At 30.1% G+C, this 26,635-nt stretch overlaps 4 protein-coding genes across 8 annotated transcripts; 2 read left to right on the top strand and 2 right to left on the bottom strand.

Moving 5' to 3' along the window:
- The first annotated feature begins 2,979 nt into the window (after nt 1-2,979).
- Nucleotides 2,980-5,034, top strand: LOC108481125 (1-aminocyclopropane-1-carboxylate oxidase 1). The gene is made up of 3 exons (XM_017784295.2): nt 2,980-3,235; nt 3,391-3,614; nt 4,296-5,034. Exons 1-3 carry the CDS (start codon nt 3,134-3,136, stop codon nt 4,882-4,884), a joined length of 915 nt encoding a protein of 304 aa, XP_017639784.1. The 5' UTR covers nt 2,980-3,133; the 3' UTR covers nt 4,885-5,034.
- A 4,982-nt stretch (nt 5,035-10,016) lies between these two features.
- On the top strand, nt 10,017-13,195 carry LOC108483547 (tetraspanin-2-like). Of its 2 annotated transcripts, none has more exons than XM_053031321.1 (2): nt 10,017-10,715; nt 12,697-13,195. In XM_053031321.1, the coding sequence occupies exons 1-2, from the start codon at nt 10,214-10,216 to the stop codon at nt 12,993-12,995; spliced, it is 801 nt and encodes a 266-aa protein (XP_052887281.1). In that variant the 5' UTR covers nt 10,017-10,213; the 3' UTR covers nt 12,996-13,195. The 2 variants fall into 2 exon arrangements, with proteins under 2 accessions (XP_052887281.1, XP_017642497.1); XM_017787008.2 differs by having other exon boundaries at nt 10,023-10,711; nt 12,693-13,195.
- Nucleotides 13,196-16,099: 2,904 nt separating this feature from the next.
- On the bottom strand, nt 16,100-20,051 carry LOC108489568 (protein HEAT STRESS TOLERANT DWD 1). Its single transcript, XM_017794247.2, has 12 exons — nt 19,869-20,051; nt 19,596-19,762; nt 18,824-18,902; nt 18,502-18,681; nt 18,307-18,405; nt 18,051-18,216; nt 17,851-17,957; nt 17,624-17,763; nt 17,127-17,199; nt 16,820-16,935; nt 16,523-16,640; nt 16,100-16,445 (listed from the first exon to the last, which is right to left on the bottom strand). The coding sequence occupies exons 1-12, from the start codon at nt 19,914-19,916 to the stop codon at nt 16,314-16,316; spliced, it is 1,425 nt and encodes a 474-aa protein (XP_017649736.1). The 5' UTR covers nt 19,917-20,051; the 3' UTR covers nt 16,100-16,313.
- A 1,221-nt stretch (nt 20,052-21,272) lies between these two features.
- On the bottom strand, nt 21,273-26,633 carry LOC108472364 (uncharacterized). Of its 4 annotated transcripts, none has more exons than XM_017773848.2 (12): nt 26,249-26,633; nt 26,104-26,157; nt 25,948-25,999; nt 25,766-25,839; nt 25,547-25,677; nt 24,806-24,899; nt 24,571-24,662; nt 24,273-24,389; nt 24,071-24,181; nt 22,724-22,843; nt 21,906-21,973; nt 21,273-21,673 (listed from the first exon to the last, which is right to left on the bottom strand). In XM_017773848.2, exons 1-12 carry the CDS (start codon nt 26,271-26,273, stop codon nt 21,670-21,672), a joined length of 942 nt encoding a protein of 313 aa, XP_017629337.1. In that variant the 5' UTR covers nt 26,274-26,633; the 3' UTR covers nt 21,273-21,669. The 4 variants fall into 4 exon arrangements, 3 of the variants coding, with proteins under 3 accessions (XP_017629337.1, XP_017629345.1, XP_052887170.1); XM_017773856.2 differs by having other exon boundaries at nt 26,104-26,143; XR_008286038.1 differs by lacking the exons at nt 21,273-21,673; nt 21,906-21,973 and adding an exon at nt 23,091-23,204 and having other exon boundaries at nt 22,723-22,843.
- Between the last annotated feature and the right edge of the window lie 2 nt (nt 26,634-26,635).

Raw genomic sequence — 26,635 nt, 5'->3', positions numbered from 1 at the left:
TTGATATAACATTAATAGTTTAGAGATATAATTAAAATGTTTTACAATTTAGGAACCAATTAAAAATAAGGGTTATAGTTTAAGATGTTTATTGCAATTAAAAATGTTTTCATGTATAAGTTTTAAAATTTTTATATATTTAGAATTTAGTCCTTTTATTTTTATTTTCAAGAATGTAATTCTTTTAATTTTTAAAATTTAAAATCAAGTTCAATTGTCAATATAATTAAAATTCTTCTATTAAATTTTTAGTATAATATTTTGAAATTAAAAAAAACCATCACTTAGTAGTTTATAAAAAAATAATGTAATAAACTTAAATTTAAGAGAATAATTTTAAGAGTATTAACCATTGAAGTTTGTAATTTAAGAATTAATTTTTATGAATGTGACATTGAGATATATTGAAATGTTGAAATTGAAAATTGAGATAGGAACTAACTTGAATAAAGTGGAAAAGCAGAGGGACTAAAATGTAATTTTCCTATTTTATGGTCTAAATGTTATTTTTCTATACTTAATTGATTTTTAGAGACAAAATGATGGGATTTCAATGATGGGATTGAAATCCCATATCTGGTTAGGTGGAAAGTTTGTGAAAATTTATAGAAATAAAGTTGAAATATGGTGAAATTTGATTGGATGATGGAATAAATAGACTAAAATGAAGAAAAAAGGGAGAAATTTTAGAATTTTCTACACAATGGAAGATGGAAAGGTAGCAGCTTATGGCAGCAAAATGAAAGGGAAAGAAAGGAAAAAAAAAGAAAAGAAAAAAAAGAAGAAGAAAGATTAGTACTGTAAATATACAAAGAAAATGTCACGACTCAAGAATGAAATTGTAGAGAAAGTTAATGGCAAAATAGTTATTTCATAAATAAGATAATTATGAAAAAATTATCATGGTTGTTGGCAATATATAGGCAGTTGGATGAGATTGAAAAATAAAATGAAATGCCAGTGATTTGATTAAAATGATTAAAGTTAGAATTTTTTTTTTGAGAAGATTAAAGTTAGATTTTTAAATTCTCTTTAATTTTGGGAATTTTGTTTGGGTTTTCTTTTTATTGTTTTGAAAAGTAATGAAATAAATTGAGTTTTTTTGGGTAGAAAATTAAGACAAAAAAAGATTTCGTGCAATCGGTTAGTGGATTAATAGAATTTTTAATAGTAGTAACTAATTGAGTAATTATTTTAATTAGAATAACTAAATTGTTAAAAAATTTAGAGTGACAAAAAAAATAGTGTTATTTTAGGGTGATTTGTGATGAAGTTTACCCAAAAATAAGCATCTAAAATTAAGGAAAAAATTTATATTATATTATTTATAAGTGTTATAAAGATTGTTACACACTTTATAAACCTTTATATATATGTGTTATAATTTTATATTATTTTAAACTCTTCATAATTTTTAAATTTAGTACATGTACTTTTATTTATATGAATATAGTCCTCTATTTATCATATTTTAAAATTTATATTCAATTGTTAGTACTTTTAAAATTATTTTATTAAATTCAAGTTTATTATAACATTATTTTTTGTTACATTATTATAAAGTGAGTATTTTTTATTTTAAAATGTCATAACAACTAATTTAATAAAAAATTAATAATGTTACCAATTTAACTTAAATTTTAAAATGTGAAAATTACATTGACTATATTAGAGTACAACAATGAATGGTAGATTTAAACTAACATTTCGTGACTAACTATTTATTTATTTAAATTCTTTTTATAATAAATAAATTAATTAACATATTCTAAATTCAGATATTATCTTGTGTATATAATAATTTCTGTAACTGCCCATTAAATTCCCAATGTTAAATATGATTATGAACCATATCATAAGAATGGTGGGTTTATAATAATTTTGGCACTGCAACAAACTCTTGAAATAATCAACGAATAGCCTCATAATGCCACTAATGCCCGTAAATCACGTAAAGACAAATGCAAAATGATGAAATTCTGTCAGAAAAAGAAAATAAAAACTCAGAAAGCGCCCATTGTTAAAATTCCTTCCTTGATTTTTGTTCCCCCCGTTTCTCTTAGGTTGTTTTCAGGGAAAAAAAATATTTTATAGTTATATTCGGGATTCGAGATTATTCTTAAATAAAAAAATAATATATTTAAATATATTTAAATTTATGTTTTTCTAATAAAATTCAGACTTAATTGAAAATTATAATGAAATTTAAACCTTAAACACTATTCATGATACATAATTAACTTCATCATTATAAAAATCTGTCGTCTCTCGAATTAAGGGGGTATATTTGTTTGAAACCAATGAAAGTTCCCACCCCTGGTTTTGTTGAATGCAAGAAACTGGCGATTGGGCAGTTTACATTTCCAACAAATTGAAATATAATAATGAAATAATTATTCTGAGTCAGTGAGTATCTTAGAAACCCAATCAGGAAAAACTCTTTTTCTTTTGCCCTTTTTGTTTCTTAAGAAAATGAAAGAAAATCATGATTCCCTTCACAAACACAGCATTGCATGTATTGATTGTAATTTAATTAAATTTACACTGACTCCCATGTTGTTTAATGAATTGAACTTGGACTTAATTAATCTTCCTCTTTTCAATCAACCCAAAATAGTATTTCTCGACTTAATTTCGGATTTGGATGATCTTAAATTGGGTAAGTTATATTAATATTTATTTAATTATAACTTTTTCATATAAAAATTATATAATAGTTATTTAATTATTTAGTTATAATTTTTAACACTCAATTATCTTGAAATTTTTGGTGTTTTTATTGTTATAGTAAGTTAGCAAGTGATAAAAAAATTAAATAGTTGGGTGACTAAAATGAGTTATTTTTCTCATTACAAATTCGGGTTTTAAAGCTCTGATTTATTATCATAACGGGTTTTAATTTTGTGTTTGAATTGAAGTTTAACAAGTCAAATATTTAAGTTGGAGTTAAAATTAACTAGTCTATCTAATGTCAATTTTACCTAAAATTAGTGGAAAAAAATGAGATTTGAAAATTCTTTTAGAAAGGGAAAATGAGTTGAAGATTATATAATCTAGGTCCACACAAGCAATGTATTGATGGCCTATAAATAGTGTTCCAAGTTCACCATTTTTATTGCAATTGGGATTAGATATGGCAATTCCAGTGATAGATCTTGCTGAGCTCCATGGTGACAAAAGGAGCAAAACAATGACTTCTCTTCATGAAGCTTGTGAGAAATGGGGCTTCTTTCAGGTTAACAAATTACCCTCTCTTTTTTCCTCTTTGTTAGTGAATTAGAAAATAATTATATAACTTTATTTTCGATGATGGATTGTAATCTTATTCACTGACAATCCATCAAATATGAATTTCTATTTCTGGTGCTAAAACGGGTTTTTTGTTTTCAGGTTGATAACCATGGAGTTGATAAGAAGTTAATGGAGAAAGTGAAAGAGATGGTGAATGATTACTATGATGAGAATTTGAAAGAAAAGTTTTATGAATCGGAGATGACTAAAAGTTTGAACAAGAATGAGAAAATCTCCGACATGGATTGGGAAAGTACTTTCTTCATTTGCCACCATCCAAATTCTAACATCAATCAAATCCCAAACATAACTAAGCAACTATGGTGAGTCAATTCAATCCTTGTTATGATTTTTCCTTGTTTTTTAAAGTTTCTGTGTTTGAAACTTATTTTTGAGACTATAAAAATTTTTATCTGAAAGGCAATATAATATTATAAATTTTTGAAGGCTAAAATATAATTTTATCACCAACTTATATACGTGGTTGTGCTTGGAAGTATGTGCTTCAAATAATATCGTAACTGAATTCAAGTAACTCAGTGTAAGTGTCGAATATTGTTTCAAACATATACTCGTATTTGATACTTAGATTGAGTTCAAATAACTGAATTCAAGTAATATTAATGTTGTTGGAATTAGATTAAATTCAAAGCATATTTGTTATAAAATCTTTTTACTCATATCGTGGACATGCATATATACTAAAATTTAGTTTTAGGCTTGCACCTTTCAATTTAATGTTGACCAACAAAATATAATGAATGAAAGTTATGTGTAGTGATAAAATATATTCTATTTTTAAGGGAGAATATAATTTTAAATATTAAAAATAATCTTATTAGGAGGAACAACTACTAACTCTGAACTTAGAACATAAAAAAATAATTAAATAACCTGCATATTCTACACTATTTTAATGAATTTGGGTTCCAAGTTGAATTAATGACCCAACAAAATTAAAGTTAGGGTTCCAATTGATCTAATCGAGTTTTGGGGCTTTACAGTGAAACAATGGAGGAATACATAGCACAACTGATTAAACTAGCTGAAACCCTATCGGAGCTGATATGCGAAAATCTAGGACTAGACCACAACCACATAAAGCAAACATTCTCCGGCACCAAAGGCCCCTCCATCGGCACCAAAGTGGCTATATACCCACAATGTCCTAACCCAGACCTCGTCCGTGGTCTCCGAGAGCACACCGATGCCGGTGGCATAATCTTACTTCTCCAAGACGACCAAGTCCCTGGCCTCGAATTCCTCAAGGACGGTCAATGGTTTAGAATCCCACCGTCGAAAAACAACACCATATTCATCAACACCGGCGACCAAATCGAAGTGATTAGCAATGGGAAGTACAAGAGTGTGTTGCATCGTGTAATGGCTGAGAAACAAGGGAATAGGCTTTCCATTGCTACGTTTTATAACCCTGGTAGTGATGCTGTGATTTCACCGGCACCGGAATTGTTGTACCCGGGAAATTACCAGTTTGGGGATTATTTGAAACTATATTCGACTACTAAGTTTTTGGAGAAAGGACCAAGGTTTGAATCGATGAAGATGACGATGGTTAATGGTCACCATGGTTGAAAAAAGCAGTGATTTGCATGGCCTCAAAGTGGGCTTTTTTTTCTTAAATACAGTTTTATATATGTTTTTATGAGTTATGTTGCTTTGTTTCCTATCTAAAAATATTAGTATTTGTATTCTCTTTTTTTTATTAATGAAAACAGTTTTTTTAATATCTTTAAATTTCTGGATAAAAACATTAAATTCGAGAAATCTCTTTCAATAGAAAAAGTTATACTTAAAATTAAGATAAATCTATACATAAATTTTAATTTAATGCATCATACACATTAAATTTTAATTTTAATTCTAACATATATTTTATATTGATAATTATATTAATAACTTATAAAATTAAATTAAATAAATAATTCCCATATAAAATTACACCAAAATATAAACATCGGGCACTTAATAAGACCCACTTAATTTTTAATATTAATAAGAATTATATGTCAGCTAACGAAAACGTCCGCTAGTAATAATATAAGCAGAAAACCTTACCTTAGAAATGTGATTATTAACATATATTTTAAAAACAAATTTAGAAAATGATAGACGGTACAAATTAGATATTTATAAATATAAAAAATACATAAAATTTAAATTTATATTGTCGATTGAGTCTTAGTTCGATTGGTATGAGTATTGTTATTAATGTAGGACGATATGGGTTTAAGTACATTAAAACACATTATCCTTCTATTTATATGTTGAGGAAGATGTATGGTTGATAATTATAAAGATTATGTCAAATAATCTATAATGAGCTCATATTTTCAAAGAGATTCAACCTGGACAACTATATCATATATGATGTTAGTACAATTTGAGTCTGAATTCTAACTATAAAAACCTCAAGTTGGCGGCATGCATGTGATGTATTTATCCGACATGAAACATGGGTGTTGGGCTCCGAGTTTGAACTTTTTTGCTTAATGCTAAGACAAGAGATTTGAAGTGTAAAGTTGAAGGATGGCCACAACATTGGTTCATGCATATGCCCCAATTCTCTATTGCCATGCATAACTTGATATGATTAGTAAAGTTCAAGGAAGTAATTAAGATTCAAAAAGCAAGGCATCAACTTTCTTAAAATAATAAAAAGAAAAAGAAATATTTTTTTTATTAACTTAAAAGTTCTATAATTTTTGAAAGAGTAAATTATAAATTTTTATTTTATATTTTAGGGATTAATATTGAATTATATATTTTTGAAATGATTAAAGTGTAATTTTATTAACTTATTTTTTTGAAAGAATGGTAAATATAAATTTTATATTAAGGGAAGGGGTGAAGGTCCTGCATGACTCTTAACTCGTCTTTGATCAGGTGAAATTAGCAAGAATCAGAAAAAATTTGTCAATTGGAGAAGTTGATTAGCTTTGAGTTTAAGTCAAACTAGGTCGGACCAATTCAAGTTTACAAGTTTAGGCCATTTCCATGTTCATATGATTTAGGGTTCGGGTCATTTAATTTTTTTTTATTCATGTTTAACATTTAAGTTTAATTCATTTTCAGATTCTGTTTATTTCAAGTTTGTATCATTCTAAATTGGGATAAATATCAAAAGTATATATGAACTTTGATTTTGTGTAATTTATACATGAAATTTTAATTTGATTTAATTTTCACAAACCAATAACAACATTATCGAATTAGCACCATTTTACATTGATATATTACATACATAAACAATTATATTAATCCAATATGAAGATAAATATATGTATTCATTTATTTAAACGTGTACAATTGATCAAAATTAAAATTTTATATATACGTATGAACCACAATTCAAGTACCAAATCAAAGGTTATGTATCGAACTACAAGCTCATATATAACTTTGATATTTATCCTTTAAAGTCATCTTTTTTTAATATGGTTTGGTGTATTCATATTATTGACTTTTTATGATCAGGGGCGAAGCCAGAAATTTTTTTTAAGGGGGGCCGGATGAAATTTTAATTTTTTATAGTTTATATTTTTATAATTTGTAAATGATTAAATTGAATTTTTATAATTTTAGGGGGGCAAAGTGAAATTTTACCTTTATTAATTTAAAATTTTTAAATATTTCAAAGGCCTAAAATGAAATTTTCCATTTTGGGGGGGCCCATGCCAGCCCCAGTCTGTCTCCTGTTTATGATCATTTAGATTTGAGGAGTAAAGTTCAAGGACCAACTTTAATATTTTAAAATCTAAGCATCAACTTTCTAAGTAATTTACATAATTTCATCAAACTACATCACTAAACTTTTATTATCAATAAATTAGGTAACTTACACCAACTCCATTAAGTAATTCTATTGAACAAAGTTTTTATCCATGACTCAGCATGATATCTCAAAGTTTCTTTATAGTTTTAAAAAGGCTCAATTGAATGATAAGCCTTCAAACTACACTCTTTTTTTGATTTACTTAAATTTTTTTTTGGTTGAATCAAATACCTAAATTATAATTCTGTAATCATTATGGGTTATAACCGTTATCTTCATTTTTCATTATCTGATTAGATGAAGTGTGTTTTTTTTTTAAACGGAGATAACAATTGGGCCCATAATAATTACGGAATTATAGTTTAAGTATTTAGTTCAACTAAAAAATCTATTGAAATACTTAAAAAAGAGAGTATAGTTTGAAGACTTATCATTCAATTAAGCTTTTGAAGTAATTTTACATTAAAATTATTCAATGAAATTAACATAAGAGACTTAACATGTTTTTTTTTTATACAAAGAGATTTAATTTGTCAATAATAAACTTCAATGATATAATTTGATTACATTAAATATTCGTGACTCGTATGAAAATTGATGCTAAGTTTGGTGACTTAAAATGTAAATTACCCTAATTTTTTTAAAAAATCAATTTAATCAGGAAAATAATTTATGCTTAATTTTCAGTTAAAACTATTTTTTTTATTATTTCTGTACAACCCATACCCTTATAAAAAAAAATTCATTCTGGGAGGAAAAAAGGAAATAATAAATGGAAAATCAAACTTGGGTTTTGTAAGAGTTGCTAAAAATTTGCATCCAATGGGTCAAACTTCATTTGTAAAGGAAGTACAACAGGCCCACTAGAAAGGGGAATTCAAAAAGACTTCGAAAATTTACTGACTTATTCGCGAGTTAGGTTATGTATATGATGTATGAGGTTTGGTTTGCATATGGATTTTTTTTAATTTTAGATTTCCTCGCTTAGTTTGAACCAAATTTAAATTAAATAAGTTTAAAATATATCATTATGTAAAAAATCAATATAAAAAATATATTTTTATATTTTTAATATTTTTAAATAGTAATATAAGTTATTTTAGTTGGTTAGGCTGAGCTTGATCCCATCCTTAATTTCTTTTAAAAAATTAATTACCATCCATTTTGACTCGATCTATGGATAAATATAAAAATAATTATTTTAATAAAGTGAATTAATCTTTATATAGTAGTGTATATTAATTGGACAAGTCCGATTAATTTTTTAGGTTGAATTAATTTAAATTAGTTGAATTCAAATTTAAGAATTTTAGGTATTTTAGATTCAAATTTGTTTGTGGGTGTTTTTTTGTCACATCATTTTAGGTGTTGATTAGTATCATCATTTTAAATTAACTTGAGTTTGAATTGAAATTAAAAAGAAGAGATTTTGAAGTTTGTGAGGGTCAAGAGGGACAGAAGACACTGTTGTCTTTACCAAAACAGAATGGCCTGGCCTATTCTGGTCTGGCCTTTTAACTCAAACCTCAAATTTAACTTCACTGAGCTGCTGGGAACATGATTCAGGTTTGACTTCTACCGCCTTTTTACTGTTTTAAGAAACAGAAAGATCAAAGCAAACTGCAAAAGATGAAAGATCACATAATTGACGGCAAAAGATCATGTTGGTACCGTACTAACATCATACTTTGATTCTTTTGCTCTTTCTTTTTGGGTATTATCATATTATGTTAATGTTAGTAATGATCAAGATTAAGCACAAGTGGCCCGACCCAATTTAAAGTTAATGAAGGAGATGGACTTAGTTTAACATTTAAGGTTTAGGGCTCAAGATTTAACCATAAAGAAATTTCGATAAGAAGAGTTGAAACTTTAAGACAATAAATTTTGAAATTCAATACGAAGTGAGGATGAATTAGAAGAATCCAATTTTATTCGTAGACTTAAAATCTCAATTCATGAGGATAAGCTCATGTTGAAAATACTAACATGCTTAGACGATATACTTTAAAGACTCCAATCAAGCCTATATGCATGGCCATGTTATAATCAATCGGCTTGTGATGCGTTTTTAGAAGGGATACATGTATTTCTAAGTCTATATGTCACATCCTTTATTTTTTTCTTTCTAATAAAAAAAATATGTGAGTACTAGGGTATCTTGAAATCAATTTTGTCAAACTTTTCAGATCTTTCTAATTATGCATGATAATTTAATTTGTTTGGATTTTTATTTTTCATATTAATTTTAAGTTTTGGACTTATAATAAAAATGAGTTTTGGATATTAATCAATAAAGTTTCAAATTATTTTTATAAATGTTATAAAAAAATTTAAGTAAATAATGCTTAATCGATACTCTTATATAATAATTCTTTTTAAATAATAAATTTTATATAGATTTTAAAATTATTTTAACTATTTAAAATATAAAATATTTTGTTTTACATCATAAAAAATATCACTAATTATAAAATATAAAATAGAATTTAATTCAATTTCAATAATTTTATTTTTTAAAATTTATATTCTATAAACCATACAAATATCTCAATTTGAATTATTTTTGGTTTCTAATTTTTTTCTCAACCCTAATCACAACATATTACCACTTTAACATCCTTTGAAAGAGGGGTGAAACTAAGGTAGGCAATGTTTGAGGCCCTACTTGGTTAATGGTCCAAATTGTACTTTTAACCCTTTTAAACCTTAATAATTCAATTCAATTTTTTTAACTCTTTCGTTATATATATATTTTTGTTTTCTTACGTCAAAATTATATGTATATATAATTTAAGCCTCTTTGTTTTCGTTATATATATACATGTTTCTCAAACAAAATCTTACATGACATGATTGATGGTGATTTGGTGTTGTTTTTTTTACTCTTTTAAATCCTACCATAGATTTAGATCTATGTGATCATTAAAAAAATCTGAACTTTAATCTTAAACTTTTTAATTTTATCTCGATGTCCGAACAAAAATTTCTTACTTCTCCCCGAAAACTACTTATGTGAACAAAGAAATATACATTATTATAATCAAAGTATAAAGACAGCATAAAAACACGATCTTCAAACACCATTTCCATCTTCTTCATCTGTTTCCTTTAATCACGAAAAAGACCATGGGAGTTTCCAATAACATAACAGCAGTTCTCAACATAGTTGCTCTCCTCTGCTCCATCCCCATCATCGCCGCCGGCATATGGTTAGACCAAAAGCCCGACAACGCCTGTGTCCACCTCATCCGGTGGCCGGTCATCCTCCTCGGCTTCCTCATCCTCCTTGTCTCCCTCGCCGGCTTCGTCGGCGCTTACCGTTACAAAGAAACCCTCCTTGCTTTCTACCTCTGTTGCATGGCCATCCTCATTGCCCTCCTCCTAATTTTGCTTATCTTCGCTTTCGTCGTCACCAGGCCGGACGGCAGCTATGACGTGCCCGGAAAAGGTTATAAAGAGTACAGGCTCGATGGGTACTCGGCTTGGCTTCGAGAACATGTGGTTGATAACAAGAGTTGGAGAAAAATCAAGGCTTGTTTGGCTGATACCGGTGTTTGTCCTAAGCTGACTCAAAAATTTATTACCGCCGATCAGTTCTTTGCTGCTCATATCTCTCCTCTTCAGGCAAGTTCATGCTCTGTTTTCTTACATACATACACCTTTGATTTATTCATATTAAGATTTCATATTAAACTAAAAATTTTATTAAAATGATTAAGACTCGTGTTTCCCGTTAAAAGTTATAATGTATTACACATTACACTATGTAATTATTTAATTATTTTATTAATTAGATTAATTTTAAAATAAAATTAATAACATTTTTAATAAATATGACTAATTTACTATGATATATTAAAATTAATTTATTATTTTTAAATAAAATAAAATATAATTCGATTGTTAATATATTTACCGAATATATGATGAAATACCAGTACCTTCTAGAGATATTAATGGAATATGGTATAGAAAAGACATTATCATGTTCATTTTCTATATTTGTCTGACAACTAGAGGAACTTTTTATTTTTGTTTTCAGACAAAGTAACAAACTGGTGTTTTAGATGTTTACATTAATCAGTGTTAGAATATTGGATTAAAAAGAACATGGCATTTTCTTACTGGTTTAGTTCCAAGAAACATCTGGATAAATATCCAATTTATTTGTCACACTATAGATTGAAAATGATATCAAGTTTCAACAATAAACATCCAAGTTAAAATTCAGAAATTTTAAGGAATTATATTTAATGCTTTCTATCATGTTTTTACGTGATTCAATGATCCATTAATTTTTCATAAGAGATTTGTGTTTTCATTTTCCCTTCTTTAACTTGTGCTTTTCAAAAAAAAATAAAAATAGTATAATGAATTATTTTAACCTTTAATTTTATAAAAAAATTATTTAAACTTTTATTTAATTTTTCATTTTTAAGCACTTAAAATTTTGTATTATTTATTAAATTATCCTAAAATAAATAAAAAGTTAACGTTTATTACCTTATTGATGTGGTAATCTACGTGTATGTTACGTTAACAATTAATTAATTTTTTAAAAATTCAAAATATTTTTATAATTTTTAACGTTATTTTCATATTTTTTGGGATGAGGTGATAAATAACGTAAGTTCAATAGTTAAAAAAATGAAAAATTAAATCAAGTGTTAAAATAATTTTTTTATAAAATTGAAGTACGAAATAAATAATATATATTTTTATATTGATGGTTTAATATTAGATGATAATTGAATATTAATTTTAGGGAAGTTGCTAGTATAATAAGGATATATTAGGACAAGACTTTGATGCCTTAAAGTTGGGCCAAATTTCACATTAAATAATATAAACTTTAGGACCCACAATTATGGTGTTTTGATGTTTAATTTAGGGTAGATAACAATACCACGATTCATTGGGACCCCATGGATTGATCAAATTGATCCACACAAGATTTGTTAGCACTAACTTTTTTGCATATCTATTTTTCAAAGGAGAGGGAATTGTCTACATTTAAACTCTAGATTTGAGATTAGGGCGAAGTTAAAAAATTATTTAAGAAAGAGTTAAAATGTAATTTTATTATTTGGAAATCAAGGTTATTGTCTACTTATTTATCTTCGCCCTTGCAAGTAATATCTATTATTTCGAACCTAGGACTCATGACCAATACATCAAACACTGAGTTCTGATATATCAATAACTAATTGACAACTTTTTGTTATGTTAATCATAGCTTAAATCACGGCCCTTTTTTTTCATAATGCATCTAGAAAGGATTGGGATTAAAGAAAAAACATGGTGTGTGGGGTGTGGGGCTTCAAATTCCATTTTGTGGGTTGGAAAAGTTAGTGCCAATGGAAGTAGTACCTAAGGGATGAATTATTAGCCTGAAATCATGGAATTTTTGACTTAATAAAAAGGTATCCATTTTTAAATAAGGTAATCCACTTTGTCTGGTAATAACTTTTGTCTCTTTAATCAACAAAGTTTTAGATTTAAATTCATTTTTATCGACGTATCATCGTCTGATTTACTGATGGTGTGTAAATTTAATATCCTCAGTTCATCAAATATTAATTTTCTTTTTTTTACTGTTTGACAGTCAGGATGTTGTAAGCCGCCCACGATCTGTGGCTATACTTTTGTGAACCCAACACAGTGGACGAACCCAACGAACCCAGCCGGCGACCCTGACTGTTACCTATGGAGTAATGACCAGACCCAGCTCTGCTACAACTGTAACTCATGCAGGGCTGGTTTGTTAGGGAACCTAAGGACCGAATGGAGGAAAGTCAACATTATTCTAATTGTGGCGGTGGTGCTGTTGATTTTGGTCTATGTTATTGCTTGCAGTGCCTTCAGAAATGTCCAATCGGAGGAACTCTTCAACCGCCGGAAACATTGACAATGGTTTCTTCATCGGAAATTGCCTCTTTTTCTGCTAGCTTTTGGGGTTTCTTTTATGTTTTTTTGTTGGATGTGTTTGTGTTGGTGTTGTAGATGTAATGAATATTATCGTAATTATTAGTACGTGGATTTGTTATTTTCTGTTTGGATTTCAATATTTTACTTGATTAATTCTGATTTGAATTTGGATTATTAAAAGTTAACAGTGAAAATTTTCTGACTCGAATTTCGAGAATTATTTGAATAAATAATTAAAAATAATTTAAATAAGTAATTAGAAAAGACTTGAACTCGATAGTCAAACACAAATGGTAAAATTTGAAGTAGTTCAAACTTAAAATCAGTAACGGATCTTGAGATTAAGTTTTGAGAGGGCCTAATAAAATTTTTAAAAAAGTTAAGTGTAATGAAAAGTTTTTTAAAAAAAATTGGGGACTAATTAATTTTTTTGTGAGATTAATGAGAATTTAAAAAAAAATTAAGACAGCTTAAAATTTTCTAAAAACTTTGAAGGAAAAATAAAATATTTCGAAAATTTTGAAGACCTAATAAAGAGTTTTTAAAAGTTTCAAGGGAAAAATCAAAATTTCTCAAAATTTTAGGCTACTATAACTGTCCAACTCTACCAGAAATGATCAGCTTGAAACCCTAATTGGAAAAACTAAATTGACTCTAAACTAAAATGACTAGAACCTTAAATTATCAAAACTTTTCATAATTTTTAAAATTTAAATTAAATCCTGACCCAAAATCAACTTGCACTGAGAATAACATGAACAATTAATTACTCGAACTCAAGTGTCAAACTCGAAATGACTGAACTTAAAATGATTTGAACAAATAATTTACAACAACTCTAACTCAAATTTAAACCTAAAATAAATTATTGTAACTAAATATAATGTAAAAAAGTAACTCAAAATAACTCGAAGTTGAAAGAATATTACTTAATAAACTAAACAAAATTGTTTAAAACACAAGCAACTTAAACCCAAAATTATCCAAATTAGAAATAAAGAAAATATTGAAATCCGAATTCATCAGTCCCAAATAAACTCCAACAGGACAGATCTGTGTTTTTTTTTTGTTTTTTATCTAGAAAAATGTATGAAAGGGCCACCCTGTGTAATGAAAACGAGAATAGAATCTCAAATTATGAGCTTTATTTTATTTTATTTTCATTCACGAGTATAAGATTCTCTCTTTATTATAAAAAAAAAGAAAAAAAAACCATAAAATAAAGGTTCTTTATATCCGAAAAGTGTGTAGAAATAAACAAAAGTGGTCGTTGAAATGTTTGACTATGTTTTGGGAGAATGGAGCAATCCTACTAGCATTGGCATGCACAACCTCCCACTCACGTAATTAATTTACTTAATAAAATAAAATTTTAAAAATTGCACCGACTAAGAGAATAAATACCGCGGTTTAATACATAAGTCTTATGCGTTATCGATAAAGAATAATATATTTTCATAAAAAATCAGAGATTATGATCTAAGATTTAAGATTAATATAGAGTTTCGGGTTTAATATTTATGTTTAAGTTTATATTGAATTTCAAAATAAAGATTAATTAATATTACTTATAAGTTTTTCGCTATTTTTTTACTGATGATAAAGTATTGTATTGTTATATGAATAACTAATTGGAAGAAGCGAAAGTGGACTTCTTTTTTCACAGGTATTTAAATCAAGTTCGAATCCTGAAGTTGATATTGTTAGGATGGCTTTACTGAATACTACCAACGGCCTCGACTAGGACAAAGTTCTTATCGTCAAAATGAATGAGTACACCTATTTTATTCGCTAAGAATGCTCATAACTTTGATGTGCACGTTATACTTTTAATTTCATGTGTATGTATATTAGAATATTCGTTGTGAGTGAATCTCATTGAATTGAGTGCAGGTGGAATGCTTGGAGTATTCTCCTATCAAGGGCGAAAGGCAAGGATAAATAGGGGCTATGACCCCTTAAAATGAAAAATTTTAGTTTTAGCTCCTTTTAAATTTATAAAATTTAAGGTTAGTACATGATAAAATTATAGTTTGGTCCCCAAAATGATAATTTTTTATTTAATCTTAAAATTATAAAGATATATATTGACACAATGGTAAAATTTTATTTTAAGTCTCGAAAAATATATAAATTAATCTTCACCTCCTAGAAAAAATTATGACTTTGCCCTTGTCCAATTTTTAGAGGAGAAGGTAAGAATTGGAGTAATTACTCTAGTAATTGTAACCGATTACACTTAAATCAACTATCATGTTTTTCTAATAAAATTTGACTTATTAAATAATTACATTAAATATTATTTATTATAAATTAATCATATTAATTTTAATTAAATTACATACTATTTAATATTATTTATTTATACTTGGCTAATGACTAATCAACAATGGCAAAAGCATTTATTTGCTGTTAAAGAAAAAATAACCCAACAAATATGAAAAATTAAGACTAATTAAATAAAGTTACATATATAGTATTTATTTCTTGTTAATAATAATTGTATTGTCAAATACACTTAATTTTATTTTTCTCAAATATTATTGATAATTTATATTTATTAATATTTTTAAAATTTAAAATCATGTAATTGTGTAATTACAATTTACTACCTAACATAACATAAAAATTACAATATATTTAAACTCAACCAAACACATATAAAGAATATAATTACACCACATAATATCCAAACACACTTTTAACATATTAAGATCCAACCTGACATAATTTCCTTGTTTTCGCTACAATCCAAATCAAAATTTTACAAAAGTTAATTTTTATAATAAGCATACATTTTTATTAATTTAATTCTTATTATTTTAATTTAAAATATAATTATTCACATGTATTACATAGACATTGTTAATCTTATATACCACATCAATAAATAATATAAAAATTATAAAAGATGTTAAAAGAACTGTTCAATAATTTAATAATTTTAAAAGGTCGATTAAATTTATCTCTAATTCTTTTCAAAAGTTGAAAGGCCTTAAAAACCATATTAACAAATGGCTAAATTTATTATTGTCTTCATAAAATTACTGTTCATTTATCACGGTGAGGGGATTTATAGGTGAATTGGTAGAAAATTTCAATTGTCTACATTCACACAAATGCTTTAAGGTTCCAAATTTGAGTACCTTCGTAACAAATAACACATTGACATCACCATGCAAAAATAATAATTAAAAGAAAAAAAAACCTCCATATTCCATACATGAATTCCTATGAGCTTTGCATTAGCAGTTGATTCATTTGTTACCAGCAAGGAGCCAAAAAGACACTATTCTTTTCAAGAGCCATTGGAGGGGAGAGTGCTCTGTATATTTGAAGGCATTAAGATGTTGAAACCATCCGCGGCAGTTGACACAATCATTCCAGGAATCTGAGCATGCCAATGAAGTTCTTTCAAGTCCTTTTGTCCCTGTTCATGGTGGGAATTGTGTTAAAAGGGAATCCTGAAAACGTATTCAATTTTCAATACTCCTGATTTTTAAGTACCTGATGAACAAAAAGAAGTTGCGGAGGTAAATCTTGCGGGGCATTTACGAGCTCCTTTGTTTGAGCTTTGAATTCCGCTTCTTCTTCTTCGTCTTTTTCGAGAGAAAGATCCCATATTCTATAAACCGAAGCAAAACAAAAGTAAGTGAATAAGTACAAATGTCCAAGATCCTAATCTGGGAATCATGTACGTTAACTTTGTTAGCCTTGATATTAAGGGTGATATTGGTTCGCTTCGGTTCTCAGTTTTTCCTGCTCAACCATATTTTGATATTCTAGTGCTTTACATGTACTTACGTTAACTGATTATCAGATGATGAAACTGCCAACGTGGAGGCTTCGTGTGGACTCCACTCGATTGATGTTACTGGGTATTTATGGTACTTAAAATGAGCTACCACTGTATTTCCATCCTGCAAACACAAATTATAAATCAGTACCATCCTGGCCTCAACATAGAACAGAATTGGATGCCAAATGCTAATGAATGCGGAATCCGAAACAAGATGTATCACATTTAAGATGAACATAAATTAAGTCAACAACGGGATTTCCTATTTCATGGATTTAAGTATCATCGTGTCATAGGTAATAATAGGCATACCTTGAGCAACCTAAAATCATGGATTGAAAACGTGCCATCATCACTTCCCGATGCTAACATACAACTAGCTTGCCTAAATAAAGATCCAAGTATGCAAAGATGTCAGAAATTTTTCGATAGAAAGAAGGATCAAAGCATAACAGAGGCCCTTGTATTATGAGTCAAATTACATTTTGCCCCCCACTAAAAAATTGAGCAAATTAGTCAAATTACATGGACCAGTTTTTAATAGTAGAAATTGATAAAATTTTTAACAAAAAGACCAAATTGCTCTTTGGTCAAATATACAGAGACAAATTTGTCCCCTTTTTTGAGTCAAAGGGGCAAAATGTAATCCAACTCTCAATACAAGAGCCTCCATGGTACTTTTATCTAGAAAGAAGACTGTTGAAATATCATGACCAAAGAGGATTCACTGATGCACAAACATCAAAAGTTTGAACATCGAAGAGATGTGTTGAAATAAAGAGCAAGTAAATATATTAGGACTGAAATACCTATTCCATGAGATGACATTCACGTCTGCGTCATGTGCCTTAAAAGAAGCTGCCGGTGACTTTCCTATACGGATATCCCAAATTGCGATAGTCCCATCCACAGAGCACGACACAAATGCATGAGGTTCCGTTGGACTCCACTGCAAAAGTAACATAAGAATGGTGTTATTGAATTATGTTTTAACGATAAAGTATAGATTTAATTACATCACAACATGATTACTCACTTGGAGATCTTCGACACTAGCAGAATGTCCAATAAACGGAGTAGGATCAACATTCCAAGTTGAATCAGATGTAGGCTCCCACAGATGAATACAATTCTTGCAGTCCCCTGAAAATACAAAAAACAGCACCTTCACAATGAAAGCTTGATAATACCGAAAAGTAAAAAAGAGATTTTTCACAATTATTTCTCGATAATTACCGGTTGCAAGCCTTCCAACAACAACAGGACTCCAATCAATTGCGTAGCCTTCATCTTTGTGGCCACGGAAGTTAACTAACGGAGCCTGGTTAAAAACCGAACTTCCCTGGATACCTTCCGTTTCTGATTCCGCTAAAGCATTCAGATGAGAACTGAAGTCCCATACCTGCAACAAGAAGTATCAAAACGTAATCCCAATCATTAAATTGCAAACAACAAGGAACAATATGAAATATTGTTGGATTATAAGTCCGACCTGAACATGACCACTATCAGCCCATGATGCACATATGTGAGGATTTTGTCCCATGCAACGTATACGGTTAACACATCCATGATGAGCAACCTTTCGCAACTGTTCCAAGTAAAAAAAGGGCACAATGTATAATAAGTCTAATAATAAACCCCAGAGATGATATATAACTAGAAATCGAAAGAAACTAGAATTTGCCTGCAAAACCGGTGCACCAGAAGCACCTTCTTCTTCATCCTCACTATCATCACTATTACTACTTTCACCATCCATATCAGGATCATCCTCGGAAGATTTCTTAGGAACTAGCTCACGCCTTTTTCCCGAAATGTTGCTTACTTTAAACACTCCAATAGAGTTCCAAGAAGCCTTCTCTGCCTGTGAAATCAAACAATTACATCAATATACACAAAAGAAGTCAAAAAGATAGACCATCTCTTCCTAATGGTTCAAATAAGACAAATGTTGTTCCTTTGGTCCCATCTACTAGCTAGCACTTAATAAGTAATGAAGTAAAAACCTGAGTCCCTGCAACAAAATACACCGAATGTGGAAAATCTTTCCGGTCTGAACCCAACGAATCACGTACGATATCAAAGCTGTCAAAAATGACCCAATTTCTAAATTAAAACAAATAGAAATACAAAGTACACAATTTTTTTCAAATACCCTTTGTACATTTTTTTTATAAACCTTATTAATTATTTAAACTTTTTCCAGTACTTTCTCAGGAAACAAACACCAAATAATGGTGGGTAATTAAAGAGTACCTCAAAGCTGCCAAAAAATGACCCAATTTCTAAATTAAAACACACAGAAAACACAAAGCAAGCACTTCTTCAAATACCGTTTGCAGAATATTTTATAAACCTTACTAATTTGTACAACTTCCCCTCTACTTTCTCAGCAAACAAACACCAAGTAATGGCGGGTAATTAAAGAGTACCACAAAACCGCCAAAAAAAAGACCCAATTTCTAATTTAAAACACATAGAAAATACAAAGTAAACATTTTTTTTCTAATACCCTTTGTATAATTTTTATTAAACCTTATTAATTTCAACAACTTCTCCGACTACTTTCTCAGCAAACAAACACCAAGTAATGGTGAGTAATTAAAAAGCACCTCAAAGCTGCCAAAAAAATGACCCAATTTCTAAATTCAAACACATAGAAAATACTTTTTCAAATACCCTTTGCTCATTTTTTTATGAACCTTATTAAATTGTTAACTTTTCCCACTACTTTCTCAGCAAACAAACACCAAGTAATGATGGGTAACTAAAGAGTACCTCAAACAAGGCCATCCAATATGAAAAGCGTGAAGTGAATTATAAGCTAAAGGATCACATTGAAGCTCTTCTCCTTCCTCCAATTCATCAACTCCTGGTTGCCAAACCCTTGGCTGAATTGTCGGCACTGACGAAGACGTTGATGCTCCATCGCCTTTTTTTGAACCCTTTTTAAGAAACCAATTACATAGCAATTTTAGTGAAAAAAGGAACAAACTTTAAAGATGAATAAATAAATAAAAGATTAAGAGTGAGTTTTTTTTGCAATTGAACCTTATTCTTTCTCTTAGCCTTTTTAGGGTTTTTGATAGTGCGCGCCATTCTTTTGGAGGATAAATCAGAGTAGAAGAACAAATACTCTATAAGAAAACAAAGAGGGTTTTCAGGTGGCCGCTAGGGTTTAAGATTTTATACGCTTCAAATGGTTAGAATTTTTTTTAGGTTATTTTCTAAATATTTTTTAAGGTTAACATATGTTGTTAGTCCCTGTACTTTGACAAAATTAGAGATTTAATCCATTTACTTTAAAAGTTAAAAATTCAATCTTTCTACTTTTTAATTGAGAATAATATAATTTTTTCTCTGGAACTTAGCAATTAGATTCATTTTAATCCCTAAATTTGAAAAATATAAAAGTTTGATGATGTGACACTATAACATCACTTAAAAATTAAAAAAATTTATATTAATTTTCAAGTGATAACGCAGTACAATCTTAAAATGTCACTTACAGTGTTCTAATAATTGGACTGGTGATTGAACCAATCAGATCAATGGTTCCTGATTTAATCTGTTTGATCGGTTCAATTGCTAGACCAACAATAATTAATTAAAAAAGTATAATAAAAAATTTATTAAACGGACTCAACATTTTTGTTTGGACCAATATATCAATCGATTCTCAGTCCAACTGGTCCAGTTGACCAATCTAGTCTTGTTCCAATAACACCAGCCACATCATCAAATCTGGACCAAATCCAAATTTAGGCACAAAAATAGATCGATTGCCAAATTTAAGTACCAAAGTTGACCTAGTTACTAAGTTTAGAGGCAATAAATTATATTATCCCTTTTAATTTAAAAATCCTAGTTCAATCATTATCATAAAATATGGTAAAAACATTTTAAACACTCAAATATTTAATTTTAGGTAATTTTTATATATTTCTTTTCATAATCACATGAAATTCTAAATGTAAATTAAATATTTAATGTAATGACGAACGGCTTTCAGAGAAATAAAGTTTTGATTTTAATTTTAAGTTTTTAATTCCATTTCTATATAAATTTGAATAAAATTTACACATGATTTAGATGAAAATAATTAATAATAGGTGTTGAATCGTTAAAATATTAATCGTATAAAAATAAATGAAAATGTGTAAAATTACTTTAGTTTTATATCGGTGTAAGTGATTCCTCCTTAAATTAAATAAAAATGTTGTTTACATAAATATATTTGATCTAACTGCAAAAATGTGGACACATTTGTGAGTATGAACACGGATGTAAATTTGCACAAATTTCAGCATTTACAATAAAATTGCAAAAGATTAAAATATGCTTCAAGAATATTTATTTTTGTATATTTGAAATTTAATCTTTCTATTCTTTTTAATAAATTTAATCACTTTGTTTTTCAATTTAAAATACAAGTTCAATTATTAACACCATTAATTTTTTTTTCAAATTTAAGTTCATTACAACTTTATTTTTATTACATAACTACCAAGTAAGTATTCTTTTTATATCAAAATGGCACACTAACAAATTTAACAGAAAAATTTAGCTAGAGTTAACAATTAGACCTAAATTTTGAAAATTGACAAGTAGAGGAACTAAATTCCGACTCGGAGCATATTTTAACCAAGTGCAAATTACATATGAGCTCCTGAAGAATTGAATATTAACAGAAAAATTTACATGAATCTTTATACAGATATTTTGAGTATAAAATCCAATTTGATTTGCTAGTAGAGGAGTAAATCAACTAAAAGAAGAAGCAAAGAGTCTGCATAGGATCCAAATGATTCTAAATCGTAGCATAATGACATACATTTCTCAGCAGCTAACTTTATCTGCAAGATCATAAAACAGACAAATACATGTTAGCTGATAAATGCATAACAGATATCTTTTTCATCTTTGTTTAGGATTTATAGGTTTTGCAATTTCCCCCCTCAAAGAAATGCATGTAAACGAAGTATTCGATAATTTACACGATATTTCGGTAAAAAAAATGCAGAGATTGCAGGGTTTAGGGTAAATAGTATGAGATTCACCAACAAATACATGTACATATATTGGTACCTGTAAGTCCTTTTTCTTGTTAGGAGAACTAGTGTTGCAAAGCCTACCATGATTATGACTTTAACTACCTGATGTAAAGAAAAAGAAATTAGCAGAAATAATATCATTCGCTTGTTCTTATCAACAAGGTATTGAGAACAAAGAGATTACAGTAGGAGGATGTACATATATAAACATTCAGGATTCAAGTTTCAATGGGATTCTAGATACTAAGTGGATTTAGAATTGTTGAGGGGGTCGGCTCCTTCAGGAGAAGTTTTCAAAGTGTCATTTGCCAGGCAGCCAACCTGATCCCCCAACAACCGAAGGTATTGTCCCCGGGAGGAGGGTTTTGTTTCCCATGCTCTGCCGAGAGCCAGTATGTTGTGAGCTGCTGCCCTGAGTGCCTAGTTCACATAGCCAGGAATGCCTCGACCGTACGTGAACATACAGCCACCCACCAAGGGCAAGCCGTGCTCACGGCACACTGGTTCTCAGCAGAGCACAGGAGACAACCCTCCTCCAGGGACAATACCTTTTGTTGTTGGGGGATCGGATCAGCTGCCTGACAGACAACACTTCGAAGACTTCTCCCGAAGAAGCCGATCCCCTCTCAACAAAAATTATCTTTCATTTCAGTTGACATCAATGGTGCAATGAAAACATAGTCATTTGAGCATGATTTATTTGCAAGGTTCTGGTTTCAATTCATATTAAACTCAAGGGGAAACTAACATGGTTTTGCATTATGACAACTTTGATAAGATTTCGAGGAATATATAACACCTTCTAGCAAAGGGTAAATGCTTGTTACTTAATAGTAAAGGAGAAAGTATAACCTGTCTAAAAGGTCCTATAGAGTCTTGAGGATCCTCTGAATTCTCAGACCGTGGTCTTAACTTTTCAGAATTGTTGCCATCTTCATTTACCTCAGTAGCAGTGGCAGCATCAACGTCAACCTGTACTTAACAGGCAAATAAAACAGTTTGGTTAGGATATTACAATCATCTACAAAAAAGATCCAGTGTTACCAAATTTGAACATATTTACATATGAATACATGTACTTTCCGCCTTTGCATTATGTCCACTAAAGACAGATGACAATCTACAATATATATATATAGGGGGTATCTTGCATTATGTCCACTCAAGAGAGATGACAATCTACAACAATATGTATACATGGGGTATCTAGCAAACCTACCCTGTAACTATATGATCACAAGAGCTCAGCTTCTTTGTTTCATCCAGCACACTCCCATTAGGTCCACTATTTCTTTGGCCCCTGTTGTTATGCTTAGGCAACATCTAGCTTCACCTAGAAATATCCAGAGACCAGAGCTACCAATGAAACAGTGGCCATCACTTTAAATAGCCATTGATTTCAGTTTATCATTTGAAGTAGAAAAAATTCTTCTACACCATCCTCTTTTTACTAATTTTCGGCTTGAATGTTGCTTTTTTATTTTATTTTATTTTATAAAATAGGGTTCCAAGATTGGTTGCCTTTTGAATGCTTGTCAAGCATTCTCCGTAGCTGATGCTCTCTTGACATCTTTGGAATAATTCTTCTCTTCATTCACATCACTTTCTTTCTGTTTAACTTCAATCTGTTGAGGGGGGTCGACTCCTTCGGGAAAAGTCTTCGAAGCATGTCTGCTGGGCACTCGATAGGACCCCCAACAACCGAAAGTATTGCCTCTCGGGGAGGGTTTTGTCTCCCCAACAAGTGACCTATATGCCATAGGTCAGGCGTTCGAACCCCACCAAAGGCAAGATGCTCACGTTGCTTTGGTGGGTGGCCGTACATCCACATACAATGGAGGCACTCCCAACTCTGTGAACCAAGCCCTCAGGGCAGCCACCCATGGCACGCTAGCTCTCGACAGAGCACAGGAGACAAAACCCTCCCCGGGGGACAATACATTCAATTGTTAGGGGTCCAATTGGCTACCCAATAGATGTCACATCAAAGACTTCAACCTCCTCAACAGAATTTATTCTTCATATCCAAAATTTTTGCTTCTATTTCTCAATACGTGGTGAGTTGACTCCAACTGCTCAGTTCCTTTAGATGATGCAGACTGATATAGAGGTTTGAAAGAACCAATATAGTCTTTGACTTTTTCCTTAATACATTTTTTGTTTTTTCATATTCATTGTAGAGACCATTCCTAAAGTTACCTTTGGTGGTACCATTTTTTCTGTCTCAACATCATTAGGATGTGAATTTGCTATTCCAGTCTTCCTTGTCCGAGATATTGTTGGCGGTGGTTTAGCAGAAGGTTTCACATCCTGCCATGCCACAGGTCAAGTTCAATAAATTTTAATCATATGCTAAGTTACAATAACAAATGGATAAATTTAAGAAACATGCTTAATATACCTGGTTTAGACTACCCTCAAATGCACTTATCATTTTCCTTATATTGCTATGGGCTTTCACAGCTGGTCCCTGCTTCTTGGAGGTATTAACCTTCTCTAGTTCTAGAGGAACTGTATCCTGGTAACATAATTCAGTTAGATGGACATTAAATGATTTTGTCACATGGACTTGGCCTAAATATTTCCTTTGTTTTCGCCTCTGTTATTCTACATATGCATACGAAATGAACATTAAGAAAACACAAGGTTTGTTAACCGAGAGAAAAAGAGTTTTACTGCAGTGATAAACAATCCTTAACTGTGTTCTTTTGCTTCTGAATAGGATAAATTCTATCGAATTTGGTATCTTCATCGCCTAGCAATCCACTTCGGGATAAACTTTGTAGCGGACCTTGAGAAAATGGAGTACTCAATATGTTAAGTAAAAGCTTTTGTACATGCAAGTTTCATGCACTGCTTGATTTATATTCTTTTCAATGTTCCCTAGCTTTTCTGGTAAATGGAAAATGAAAGTTGGCTGCGGCAAAATCGAACCTGAAACTTCACTGTAACCGATGGAAGCACGTTCAGGACTTCCATGACCACTATTGCAAAGCTCTTCATGTTTCTTCTTTAGTGCAGCTTCTCTCTGAAAATGTGATTAAATATAATTAAGTTGTGCTACGAAAGGAATACGTTTACCAGGGTTCCAAAATTCAAAGGGGATACCAAGGGCTTGCATTTATCATACATCATAATGCGGTTCATTGTTTGGGGGATAACCACATCTTATTGAAGTAATGGGAGAGTACTTAAATGACTCCATTGATTTATTGATAAAAGAAAGCCAATTGATTGGCTTTGATAAATAAGAGATGACTCCACTGAAATTGTTGGGGCCACATGATTATGAAGGTCCACAGATATACTTGTTTGAACGAAGGTGTAAGAAAATGTGTATAGGCCAAGATCGAGAACCATGTTCTTATTTGAGAGCGATAGGTGAGCTATAGGATCGAACTAACAAGAGTGTTAGATCAAATCTGATACCATATTTAAGTAATGGGAGACTACTAGAAAAACTCCATCCATTTATTGATGAAAACCTCTATTTATAGAGGTAAAGGTAGATGGTTACAGTTAAAATAGAAATTCAAACAGTTAATTTAAAATAAGATATAATAATTTAATTTAAAATTACGATAAGGATAATAATAAATTTATTTGAATGCAAATCAAGTATAAGTAACCATCCATTGCATCAAAATAAGAACGGCTAAAATAAAGGAACAATACCATTACTCGGATTCTCTGGCGCTCTTCTTCACTGAGGACAAACTGCAACTTCATATGTACGTGCCAACCTCCTTTGAGAGAAAATATGTTGTCCCAAACACCTTTCTCAACCACCAATTTGGTCTCAACTACTGCTCCATACCATCAATATTTCAATAAGCCTTACCGCTAAATTAAAATCCAATTTTCCAACGCATTTTAAAACGAATAAGGACTAACCTCTATGCGTAATCTCATTCCCATCGGCATCTTGAAGTGTTATAATCAAATTGTCATGAAGGGTTGTCAAGGGACTGTGCCACAGCAAGCATGTTGGATATTAAGAAAAAATCAGAAGTTAAAGAACATAGCTAAATCAAAACCAGAATTACAGAAGTCAAAACAGTGTTCAGAATCTCTACAACGAGAATTCTCCCTTGTCGCAAGTCTGGTACTCTGTTTTTCCCATGGAAACTGCATTATAAAGGATGAATTACCACAATTTTTTCCTTCTCACATTGTGTATATTTATAGCCATTCAAGATAAGAAAGTAGAACAACAGGTATTGATTGACTACCTTTTACTGATTGTGAAGATGGTGATGTTGATTGGAGACCCTTGAAATCCAGAACTGACATGAATCAAATGAGGAAGTCTCGAAAGAAAAGCATATGAACTTTAACTGCCATTTTACGAATTAAAGTTAGCATAGCATTTGGTACCTGAAACTTGGATGGTTCCCGGCATTTGCAAGAAAGCTATGCAGTGCGACTAGAAAAGTAGAGATGATGATAAGAGATTAACCAGCGACTAAAAGACCAAAACTAAACAATATCATTTCAATATAATAATTTGGATGTAAAACTTCTAAGAACAGCTCAGTTGCATTTCCACCTGGTAGAGTTTATAAGAATGATAGATGAAAAAACATGTGGCTAGTCTTGTAGGAAAAGGTTATATACTGGACCCCACTAAGGCTAGGGATTGAGGGAACCAATCTCTTATCTTTTTGTCTCACCTAAGAGCCAATAGGTACAATTGCCTACTGGCCCAAACATCTGTTTATTTTTGTTGCCTTCCGTTATTGATAGGTGTGTGAATTTGTTACT

This window comes from Gossypium arboreum, chromosome 7 (genome assembly GCF_025698485.1).
Source record: "Gossypium arboreum isolate Shixiya-1 chromosome 7, ASM2569848v2, whole genome shotgun sequence".
In the NCBI taxonomy this organism is placed as follows: Eukaryota; Viridiplantae; Streptophyta; class Magnoliopsida; order Malvales; family Malvaceae; genus Gossypium; species Gossypium arboreum.
This window is presented reverse-complemented; position numbering and strand designations above follow the sequence as displayed.